The sequence below is a fragment of the Colletotrichum graminicola genome (assembly GCF_000149035.1).
Source record: "Colletotrichum graminicola M1.001 genomic scaffold supercont1.2, whole genome shotgun sequence".
Classification (NCBI taxonomy): domain Eukaryota; kingdom Fungi; phylum Ascomycota; class Sordariomycetes; order Glomerellales; family Glomerellaceae; genus Colletotrichum; species Colletotrichum graminicola.
Genome location: NW_007361006.1, coordinates 598,977 through 610,292, shown reverse-complemented (window position 1 = coordinate 610,292; position 11,316 = coordinate 598,977). Strand labels below are relative to the sequence as shown.

Below are 11,316 nucleotides of genomic sequence, written 5' to 3'. Positions count from 1 at the left end.
GTTACGTACGCTTCGGTGATCGCTTATGCGCTGTCTGGTCGACAGTGAATCTAGCCTTATATCCTACTAGGTAACTCCCTTTGTACAGTATGCCAGTTGGTCTAATCCGTGACCCTGGTAGTCTACGGCGATCGCATGTGATATATTTTTAACTATCTTTCTATTCTGTGCTGTTGCCATTATATTTCTGACTCCAATATCTCACTCTACTTCCCCCCTCTCGCTGATACTCACACGTATAAATAAAGAGAAAATAGATTCATCGTATCACATGAAGAAACGAGAGAAAAAACTATCGCTCACTTAGTCCCCTCTCTTCTCTCGGCGGCGAGGCCTCAGATAAGTCACCCAGTGTATTATTTCCTTGGTCGGATCCTCCCTAGCAACATTTCAGTTATAGCTCGCACCTCTTCCTGTGCTTCTTTCACGTTGTAGTATTGTGCTTGAGGGAGTCTAAGCTCACTCTCAACCCCCTTCTTATCATGGGGGGGGGGGGGAGGGTTGAGAGCGAGGGAGAGAGAACGAGATCAAGAAAAAGAGAGGGAAAAAAGGGGCAAGAGATCAACAACAAAACGGCAACATAGGGGCCCGTCGACGCCAAGGCCGCCCTTGAACCCATTCGTCTGACCTGAAAAGGGGTACTGAGAGTGCCGAGTCTGTTTTGTACAATTTTGAATGAATGGCAGATTGGTTCCCGTCCTTGATAAGGCGGCCTGTGCTCTCCCTCTCGCGTGTGCTCGTGGCCCCATTGTGCCTGAATCCGGATGCAAGAGTCCGTTCCTGCGTTGCTGCACCGGCACCGGTGGTGGCGGCGGCGGCGGCGGCATGGTCATGGTGGAGACGGAGGCTCAACATGCGGCCCGGGCACGTTGTTTGCTTGCTTGCTTGCTTGGGTGACAGCCTCGCCTTCTTTTTCCCCTTGGCATCACGGGATCATGCTTCCTCTGGCTGGGTGCACAGAGTAAGCCGTTAGGTCATCGGGAGGATGAGGGGTTTGGGATTTGGGATGGGTGGATGATGCCGGCGGATGAGTGATCATGATGATGGTTTTGACGATGCTCAAGGAGGATTTGGCAAGATCCAGGGGGGAGCAGTCCGGTTCAGAGTTCCGGCGTCAGTGGAACGTCCGGGTCGAGCCTTGCGGGATGCCAATGCTCAATGCTTCTTCTGGCTTTTGTTTGATCTGGGACCTGGGACCTAGACCTGGACCTGGATCTGGACGTGTAGTTGTGGTTGTAGTGGTGGCTGCGTTGGTGCTAAGGCTGGTGGTGGTTCTCCAGGTCCGAAGATTGGCGCTCTCGCGGTACCCGCAACGCAGCGTCAGTGTTGAGGAGAGGGTACTGCAGTCGGGGTGGTGGCCCGCACGCACCTCACACCGGCTAAACGTCAGATGTCTCGACGACACCTGCCACATGTATCTTCTCTGCGGTGTCTCGCTAGCGGCAGGAAAGTCGCAATGGCTGCCGGTACCTTACTCGGGCTGTCCTAGTACAAGGGGGTTGAGGCGGTGCGGAGTACCGTGATGAAGATTGCAAAAAAGCACGGTGCGCTGTAGGCATATCTGACGGTATCATCACAGTGCCTAGAGTCGGTCTCACCTCTATTCCTCATTCCCTGCCTCTTCAGGCTGCCGTTTCACGAACGTCCGCAACGGCCACCAGGATCCCCCGTCATATAAACGCACGCACCAAAAGCATTCACGGCCTTGCCTTGTCGGTGATGGTGAGAAAAAAGGTGAGGTGGTACGGCGCAAAGGAGGTGAGGGCAGGACCAGCTAACTGTCTATCTCGACGCATCAGCCATGTCTAACCAAAAACAACATGGCAGGCCTGCTTCTTCTGCTTCTGCTTCTGCCACTCGCTTCTACATAGTAGACGCAACAGGGTAATTGGAGAGTAATACATCACCCCTCGGCCCCTCCCCCTGGGCACCTTTCTGCTCCTTCACAATCATCCATCCACCCGTCCACCCACCTACCTACCTACCTACCTAGTCACGTCTCGTCTCGTCCCTTCTCCCCCCCCAGTGGGTCGCTCAACACCCCTACCCCTGTCACTTTTTTTTTTTTTACCCTCTCCTTCTGCGCTACTCCCGACTTTCTGTTCCCGCATCCTCACTGGACGATTTCTGGCTACACACTCCCCTCACTCCACCCTCGCTCTCTCGTTGCTTGCCTTGTCCTGCTTCGCGACCTGGCACCACCTGCATGTACCGATCGACGTACCAACACCTACCTAGGGTACTGTTCTGCACCACCCGTAGCACCCGCACCGCTGCACCCTACCTACCCAAGTGTAAACTGCTGCTCCCCTCTACCACCCACTCGCTCCCGTCATTATTATTCCCCCCTTCCCTCCTTCACTGTCCTGTCTTCCCGCACCCAGCAACGTGAACACGATCGCGTCTATTATTAGAATCATCTACGCCAGATTCAGCCCCATCAACCTGCACCTCACAACGCTTGTCCATCCCAGAACCTGTCGCATCTGCACTTGTAATGGGATCAATGTATGTTCTCGATACGTCCTCTCCAGTCCGCGCTCTCCCCTGCTCCGACAACCTTTTCTCCCACCCGCTTCAAATACTGTTGATCCCGGGATGCGCTACCTTGCCCATGTCCAGTTTGACTGACGGATCATCAGTTCGCAACGATAGCCCACGAGCCAGGCAATTTAGATAAAAGCGATCAGCCCGTCCCGTCCGACTTTTTTTTTTTTTTTCCACTCGCTCCCTTGATCAGCCAAGCTTGCTCCGACAAGACATTCAGCTCCGTTCCCGAGCTTCGACAAGTCTCCCCGCTCCTCAGACCCTACCAGTTGAGTCGAGCCCTTCCTCAACTGCAACGGCTGAGACCTCGCCGCCGCCGCCGTCGCGCCGTCGCCAATCGGCATCCAAGTCGCTTGCTTCGACATCTCCCTCGGCTGATACCATCGCGCCTTGTCGTCGCCTCGCACATATAACTTGACAGCTCGCTAGAGCTTCTCGGTCAAGATGGGACGCAGAAAGATTGAGATTAAAGCCATCAAGGATGACAGGAACCGCTCTGTGTAAGTTCTTCCTCGATGATACTCGCCCCCTCTGTGGCCTTTCGCTGATTTGTCGTGTCGCGTCTAGAACCTTTTTGAAGAGAAAGGGTGGTCTGTTCAAGAAGGCGCACGAGCTTTCCGTGCTTTGCTCCGTGGACGTTGCCGTCTTCATCTTCGGCAGCAACAAGAAACTGTACGAGTACTCTTCCACAGACATGCGGGAGATGATCACCAGATACACATACGTAAGTCCCCTTCCCTATCGCAACTCGCGAACGCGGAGTGCTGACTTTCGCGCAGCACGGCGGCCCCAATGAGCACAAGGGCCCCTCGGATTTCAACGGCGGTAACGACGAGGACGAGGACGAGGACCCCGAAGGCACGCCGCCGCAGGATGTCCAAATGATTCCTCCCCAGTTCCAAGGACAGGCTCCTTTCCCTCACATGCGGCACCATACACCGTCAGCGTCCCCCCCGATTCCCAACGGCATGCCTTTCCCGCAGCACCCTGGCCATCCCGTGCAACGCGGCCATACGCCGCAGCCTAACATGGGATCGCGTCCTGGTTCTGGACAAGACATTCGCCGTATGGGCCCGAATATGGGTCCTCAGCCCGTCGGCCCTCCTGGACCACAACAGCCTCCTGTCAACGGTTTCGCCTACATGCCAAACCCGGCCATCTACAACCCTCAGAATCAGCCCAATATGCCGCCAAACATGCCTCACGGACTTCCCCAGCAACATGGCCCTCAATACCCCTCGTACTCGTCCAACCATCATCCTCCGCATATGCAACAGTACATGGAAGACCAGCGCCGCTCCATGCCGCCCAATTTTCCGCAACCGCAGGGCCAGCAAGGGCCTGGGCCTCAAGTTTCTCGCATCTCGCCGTCTCCGCCACAGCCTCCCTCTCAGCAGATACCACCGCAGCCACCTCAGATGTCTCCCCCGCAACCACAACCTCAGCAGCTTGAACCTCGGCAACAGTCGCCTCAACAGCAGCAACAGCAGCAGCCTTCTCACTCTCAGCAGCAGCAGCAGCAGCCTCAGGCAACGCCGCCGCTGCCCCGGGAGTCAGCGATGCCAGCGCCAATGGAACCGCGATCGGAGCAGCAAGATAGGCCTCAACCGCCACTCCTTAACACGGACAGCGCGATCAAAAAGCTACCGCAGCGTAAACAACACAGCATTTTTACGCCCATCGACGAGAACCGCTCTATCCTATCACAGCATCTGGCCTCCTTCGCCTCCGAACAAAACAGTATCAAGACTGAGCCCAATCGCCCTCCATTCCCTGACCAGACCAACATCAAGGTTGAGGGCAATCGGTCCCCGTCCGTCGATGTTGGCGCGGTGTCCCGGACCAACGGTTCTACGACGTCCCCGCCCCTGCCTCCACGGGCCAGCACTCAATCTCTGAACAAAACTCGCAACATCTCCGTGTCGTCCATTCCAGAGACCACATTTACCCCGCCATCTCGCACCAATAGCATGAAGCTTGGGGGTAGTGCGCGCCCGCGTTTGAGGGTGGAGATCCCTGACGAACCGTCGGATGGCGGTAGTGCCACTGCCGAGTCAAACTCTCCTCGCAACTCAACTGATGCCACATCCCAGACGACTCGACGCCATGCATCCGACTCTCAGTCTTCAGGCATGGTCTTACCGCCGCCGTCCCCGTCGGCCCAGACACTGCTGTCGGCTGGCGCCACCGGCCCGCCAAACCCGTTTGCTCGTCCACCCCCGCAGCAAAATAACAATATGAACATCGACACTCCAGTGTCCGCCCTCCCATCCCGATTCTTGAATAATGAGTTTCTGCCCAGCCCCAGCAGCTTTTACCCGGAGTGGTACTCGCGCGGTGGTAATGACAGCAACACGCTGCCCAGTCCATTAAACTTTGCAACTCCCGTTGTCGGCTCAGGCCCCAGTTTCCTGAGAGACGACAACACCTTGAGCACGAAACGTAAGAGTCCCGAGATCAGCGCGAATGGACCACACGAGGGGCACGAGGTTGGAAACGAGCCCAAGAGGGTTCGGGTCGACTCTTGAAACCACTTTTATTCTTCATTTCCGCCGTTCTGTCTGTACCATTCTATCTGCATGCTGGCCTCTTTCGGACCACTTATGGAGTGCATTTGGTTCTATGATACCTGTTTCCTATTCACTTCACGGCATTAGCGTCACGTAGGATATTAAGTTCACATTCTCTTCTATATCTCTGTGTCGGCGGAGGATTACGCTGCATCGACAGGCGCAAGACGGGTCATGAACAGTTACTGCTTGATATCTTTTTGCTTCTTTTGGATTTGTTTTTTTTTACACTTGAAATTTGACGGAGGCCCGCTCTTTGACATGGTAAAGGCTTCGGGTTGGTGATGCAGCTACGGACATGTGAGATGATGGGAAGCATGGAAAACTGGGCTGTAGCTAGAGGTGGATGACCCGATGGGGGTGTTTTTTTTTTCTTTTCTTTTTTGCTTCGATCCTGTAATATACTTGGGCAGTTGCTGGATAGTACGTACGAATAACTTGTTGATCTCCCCACCTTCACGTGTCTGTTCATACCGTGAGATATCATTTGCAGCCGAGCCAAGATATTGACAACAGTGAGTTTAACACTGTCCTGCGGCGCGGCGCGGCCCGCAAATATACGCACAGTGAAATTCACATTTTAGGCTTCAATTCCTCTGGCTATGCTCTGGGTTGTGGAAGGCGTTGGATGTTGAGGGTTGATGATCCAGAAAGTGGTGTGCTTCCTCGGTATTGTTAGTTGTTGCGCCATCTATGACCGATCGGAAACCCTCCACCAACACCAACACCTTCCACAACCCACATCGGGCAATACGTTCTTTTACTACCTGATTACTCCGCAATATCAAAGAAAGTACGGTAGACGCCCGTTTCCTTGCTTGAAAAGGAGGAGCTTCTCAGGCGGTGCAGCACACATGCACACAATGCTCACGCCAGCTGCAAAGCGAAGACGAGTCGACACCGCCAACGAGACGCTCCGCAAACCCTTCAAGTCGCCCATGGTGCGGGGCCGCGAGGGGAAAATTGCGGGATCTGCCGCTGCCGAGAATCCTACAGCGTCACCTCCGCAGCTAAAGCCAGGGGAAGCTACCCATGCGGACCCGGATTCGGGTGCAGGCCCGGGTAGTCGCGACACCACGCCCACTGCGGCCACCGTGAGGCAGCGGGGGGCAGGGACCCAGGTGACGACGCCGGCGAGGCAGGCTGCCACGCCTACGCGCCGGCCGTTCAGCACACCAAGGCCGCAGCTACACCCAGAAGCCTCTCCATCAATATCGAGATCAAGTCTTCACTGGACCGCCAATTCGGTCACGAAAGCCGGTGATTCGGCGCCTGGCAGCAAGACTACAAGGGAGGCTGAGGGCAGGGAGGAGATTCTCCGGCAGGCTAGGCGGATCCGCGGCGGAGGCGAGGGCGAGACGGACGAGGAGCTTGTTGAGTTGATCGGGAAGTGGAGGGCGGCGAGCCGGATGGCCGCAGAGGAGGTGTTTGAAGCGTCCCGAGGGAGGGTTGAGGGAATGGGCGGGCTGAGGGCTTGGAGGAGGGCTCAGAGGGAAGACGAGGCCAGGTTTGCGGAGAGATTGAGGGAGGGGAATGGCGAGGAGTTATCGCCTGGGCATATAGAAGACGGAGATGGTCGCAAGGTGTGCGAAGACGGAGAGGAGGTGAGTAACTACAAGCCCAGGACTAGGGGGCCAGGTCACTAACAACCAGCAGGAATTTACCATGGGCACGATGCTGAGAAGTATGGGTATTAACTTTGACATTATTGGGTTTTTGGACGATGATACCGGGTGGAGGGACGGGTAGGTGGCGAACGACTGCCACGGGGACGCTCACTGGCCCTTGTTCCTGTTGGTATGCGCGTACAATAACCATACCCAAGTGCACGGCGTGTTTGCAAAAACACACCACTTCCCTCAGTCTGAACGGCTCCAGTTTCCGCTTGGTCTGCTCGGACGCCCACCGCAGATCACCCGAGGTTGGGAGGACGAAGTACCAAATGATCAGCACCCGCGTCTCATTCATATTCCCTCTCTCTATCTGGCGGGCCTCCATCATATTTGGGCGATTGTCGGGGCCTCGGGCCCAAGGGGGCCGAGCTGCTCAAACATTATACCCATAGCCAAGGCTTGCGCATATGACAGACGGAAGCCAGCCCTACGCTTGCAACAGAGAAACGCTGAAACTCAAATTTTGCTCTTCTCTTCGACAGGCTTATTTGTCTAACAACTGCTCGATGTGGTTGAAAGAAGATAGGTGGTAGGTGGACGTGTAAGAGGCGCAAAGGGGGGGGGGGGGGGGGGGGGGATGAGCGTGTGCGGTACAGAGAGGAGTTGACGACAAACAAGGGCCTACCTGACCCAGATGTCATCAACAAATTAATACCCTTTTCACAAACTCAAGCCTCGTCTCCACGCTTGTCCCTCACTAAGCCTTGCTGTGCGCGTCAATGTTGCTTAACTATGAGGTCGTGGCCCGCCGGCCCGGGCACCTATGTACGCGGTACCGTGGTATTGTCGATTATGGACGGACGCTGCCCTCGTGCTAGTCCCATTGAACTCGCACCAGTCATCATTGAAGTGTGGCCGATGTTGGCCGACTCATCCGGTTTCATTGTCGTTGGCCAAGGAAGATGCAAGAATGGTCTCTTGCACTGCCCATATGTCCCCTGGCACTAGCGATATATCTGCGTATGTTGGGGAGCTGGGAGCGAGGTAGGGGCAGAGGGGGAAGGCAAGAGACAGTGAGATAAAAGGAATTACCTACAGTGGTGATGTGGAGAAGCAGGATAGAAATCCCAGGAAGTTTCCTTCAAGATTGTCGTCCACGGTCCCCCCCTCCTCCCCAATGCCATGGCCCGAGCACGAAAGGTTGACGATTTGGTCGCTGAAGGCGTTTTGGCACAAGCTGGTTGGGATCAATTTGGGGAACATCATCTATCGACTGACACATGCGATAGGTGAAGAAGCCTCACTTGATTTGCTTCAAAGCGCGCCGGGAAGGGTTATGGCTGCCCAAACAGACAGGGCAGGACAGGTTGTTTCTTTTACTTCTTAGCGTACTTTTCTGGCGATAGTTGCGGCACGGCCTCTCAGGCCTCCAGTGTCCACAACTCACGGAGCACTGGCAATGTTTGCTTTGTGTGTGTGTGTGTGTGTGTGTGTGTGCGTTGTATCTTACTGTGATGCGCGCGTGTGCTCTCCGGGATGGTTCTTTGAGCCTTTTCGTCATTCGGGATCCGAGGTGGATGAAACGACTCTGATGCTTCAGCGCTGCCGCAGGATTGTACACGAACCGCCGTAGCCACACTCCTTGGCCACCTCTTAATGGACCCTTTCAGCTTGTCAGGGCCAATGAGGAGTCCGCTGCCTCTGCATGCCGACCTCTCAAACTAGCCCCTCCCCAGTCTCCCCCTGTGCGTCGCCCGGGTCGAACAGAGTTAACGATGCCGGCACCCCATGTCCGAGCAGATAGGTAGAAGGGAGAGAGGCACAGATATGTGGGCACTAGGTGACCGTCAGGCCTCCAACCTACCTCACTGGTTCTTCTTTTCAGCCCTTGTTATCTTGTTTGGAGTGAGTTCAAATAAAGCATCCACCCGCTGCATTGCGAAGTCTTGGCAAAACCAGTATTCATACATTCCTGTTTTATTTCATTTCACTTTCCACGACAACGCAGCTACCCTTGCTTGTCGGTAGTTAAGCTGTTCTGCTTATTCTAGTTTGGTTGGCGTAGTTGATCTGCAGCCCTTTACACCCGACGGAACTACTTGGACATTGACGATACAAAAGAGAAACCCATCTTTGGACTTCGGCGTGGGAACTGCAGGGAAAGGGACTGGACCGGACACAAAGGGGGAAACGAGAGGGCGAGAAAACATCACCATGGACGCCTACTTGATCGCTCGACAGGACGTGGTTAACCCCAACGAGCTTCCGCCCGGCTGGGTCATACAGAATGGACGGGCAATCCCCTGGTGGTACAGCAGGGTAAGTCGCGTCATCTCGCGGTTCTCCTCCCCCTTGATTGAAATGCTCCGGATGCTGACAGACCCCGACAGACTGGCGTCATCGTCAAGTGGTCCGTCTTCCTCGGTTTCACGACGCTCTTTGCCATCTTCCTCATCGTCGGCTACGCCCACGGTAAGAGCCGCCTGAAGAAGGGCCTCCTCCCCCTCGGGTACCACCGCTGGCTCTTCAACCGCGCCCAGCTCGCCCGCGTAGACAGCCGCTACGCATGGCCCACCGCCACCTACAACACCTACCGCCCGGAGTACCACAACGCCCACCCGCAAGCCCCGGGAGGCGGCTACTATGGCATGCAGGGGATGCCGCCGCCGACCTACGACCCCAACTCCGCGAGGCCGCCCATGTATGCGCCGCCCGAGGGCGGCTCAAAGGTCGACCCTTCCCAGGAGTACGGCGTCACGCCGCCAGCGGGCCCCCCGCCGCCGCCGGCCGCCGTTGCTGCGAATCACACGGGGCAGGCTTACCCGTACAGGGCGCAGTGAAGTGGGACATGTGCGAGAGTGGTGGTGCGCAGACCTTATTACTGCGTTAGTATTTTCAAGCGGGTTTTAATATGGCATGTGTTAACAGCTCACTGCCGGTTGCAAGACACGACTCAAGACGAGATGGACAGAAGACATCACATTTACGAAACAGATTAAGATGGGGACTTGGAAAGAGGAGGAGGAGGGGAAGGACGTTCACCATACAAAGGCCGCAAGGCCTCACGATCATCGAGGCTAGACGCCTCGTGCACCAAGGACTGGATACCTTGAACTTAACGACTGTATATTGTACAACATAGGAATATTCCTGCCAATACGATTTGAAATGATACCTTTGAAACGCCTCGCTGACCCCGGTTCGTCAATCGCCGTGGGCACGTTGGAACAGCTCGTTTACATTCGTGGCAAGCGTGAGTATCGTCATGAACAAACAAAATTAATAAATCACTTGCCTTGTTTCTAACCGTCCTAGTCAAGGTCCATGGCGTCGGGGTTGTAGTCTACTGAGGCTGAGGTCTCACTCGGGGTTGGAGGATTTGGTGCGACTGCGCTGACCGGCTGCTGGGAACCGGAAATGAATGTGCTTACGGGTTGCTGGGAGACGAACGGTGGTGGCATCTGCACCGGCGAACCCTTGCCCTCGCGTTCGAGACGCTGCCTCTCGCGCATGCGGGTCCGGGACTCGACGATGGCCTTACGGACGCTGTCTTGCTCGGGTGGGACAGTCAGAGAGGCGGGCTCGTTGTACAGAACCACCTGCATGCCGGCAAGCTGGCCTTCGTGGTTCGCCAGAAGGGATGGTGGAATGCGCGTGGCGCGCAAGTGCTTCTCTATGTCCGGTAAAAAGACAAGCTTGCCATCGTCGGGCTCGCTCTCGGAAGACGAGAGCTCGTCGTCCATGTTGAAAATATAAACCTTGTGCTTCGTATCGTCAAGCTGCATCACTTCCTCATCGGATGGTGGTGGTTTGCGGTCGCGACGGCGGCGACGGCTGGTGGGGGAAGTGGAAGGCGGCGAAGTCGTGGAAACAGCGTTGGGGGCCATGGATGATGGAGCCGGCTCCCCCCCCGGGACATTGAGTTTCTTCTGGCCATTCTTCTCTGCATGCAGATGTTAGCGCAAGGAGACGCCAATAAACCTTCTTTGTGGGTTTGGCTTACCTAGATTCAAGAGACTGAGTCGTTTGGACAAACGTTCGTTGTCTTGGGACTCAGCTTTTCTTTTGCGCCTTAGCTGCCTCGCTTGATGATGTTGGTGCTGATCCGGCTCCATCGCGTAGGAATCCAGCGCATGGGAGGGAGATTGCGCCCCGTGCAGCAGCATATTCGGCGACTTTTTGCTGGAACTTTCTCGCGTGCAACACTTTCCTGCTGAAACCCCCCAACTGCTACTACCAACTTACTAGTTCCCTTTTCCACAAGGCTGGCTGACCCGACACCGACGACAACAGACGACGAAGACAACAAGGACGAACGCGGGTACGATGGTCAATTGACCGAAACCCCAAAACGGCCACTGGAATCGCAGCGAAGAGAGATACCACAGGAGCAGCTGAGCAGCAGCAGCAGAGCGTACAGGACCGCCACCAATCGGGGCTCGCAGTCGAGATACGAGGTAAGGCGGTAAAGGCGCGGTACTGTTAATCTTGAATCGCCGTTTCCGGAAGAGTAGGGAATATCCCGTCGCAGAGCGAAGAACGCAGTTCCAAAGTCAATCTGAAATCCAGATGACGTTGGTTCGGTA

The 11,316-nt window shown here is 55.6% G+C and overlaps 5 protein-coding genes across 5 annotated transcripts; 3 read left to right on the top strand and 2 right to left on the bottom strand.

Annotated features, from left to right (window-relative positions):
• Nucleotides 1-2,991: 2,991 nt before the first annotated feature.
• Nucleotides 2,992-5,075, top strand: GLRG_00647 (SRF-type transcription factor; the record flags this gene model as incomplete). The annotated part of the gene is made up of 3 exons (XM_008091332.1): nucleotides 2,992-3,047; nucleotides 3,115-3,271; nucleotides 3,327-5,075. 3 exons carry the CDS (start codon nucleotides 2,992-2,994, stop codon nucleotides 5,073-5,075), a joined length of 1,962 nt encoding a protein of 653 aa, XP_008089523.1.
• Nucleotides 5,076-5,289: 214 nt separating this feature from the next.
• Nucleotides 5,290-5,562, bottom strand: GLRG_00646 (uncharacterized protein; the record flags this gene model as incomplete). Its single annotated transcript, XM_008091331.1, has 1 exon — nucleotides 5,290-5,562. A coding segment is annotated over one exon (273 nt), but the record flags the coding sequence as incomplete, so codon positions are not given.
• Nucleotides 5,563-5,980: 418 nt separating this feature from the next.
• Nucleotides 5,981-6,866, top strand: GLRG_00645 (uncharacterized protein; the record flags this gene model as incomplete). The annotated part of the gene is made up of 2 exons (XM_008091330.1): nucleotides 5,981-6,721; nucleotides 6,774-6,866. 2 exons carry the CDS (start codon nucleotides 5,981-5,983, stop codon nucleotides 6,864-6,866), a joined length of 834 nt encoding a protein of 277 aa, XP_008089521.1.
• Nucleotides 6,867-8,944: 2,078 nt separating this feature from the next.
• On the top strand, nucleotides 8,945-9,570 carry GLRG_00644 (uncharacterized protein; the record flags this gene model as incomplete). Its single annotated transcript, XM_008091329.1, has 2 exons — nucleotides 8,945-9,049; nucleotides 9,121-9,570. 2 exons carry the CDS (start codon nucleotides 8,945-8,947, stop codon nucleotides 9,568-9,570), a joined length of 555 nt encoding a protein of 184 aa, XP_008089520.1.
• Nucleotides 9,571-10,041: 471 nt separating this feature from the next.
• On the bottom strand, nucleotides 10,042-10,617 carry GLRG_00643 (uncharacterized protein; the record flags this gene model as incomplete). Its single annotated transcript, XM_008091328.1, has 1 exon — nucleotides 10,042-10,617. One exon carries the CDS (start codon nucleotides 10,615-10,617, stop codon nucleotides 10,042-10,044), a length of 576 nt encoding a protein of 191 aa, XP_008089519.1.
• Between the last annotated feature and the right edge of the window lie 699 nt (nucleotides 10,618-11,316).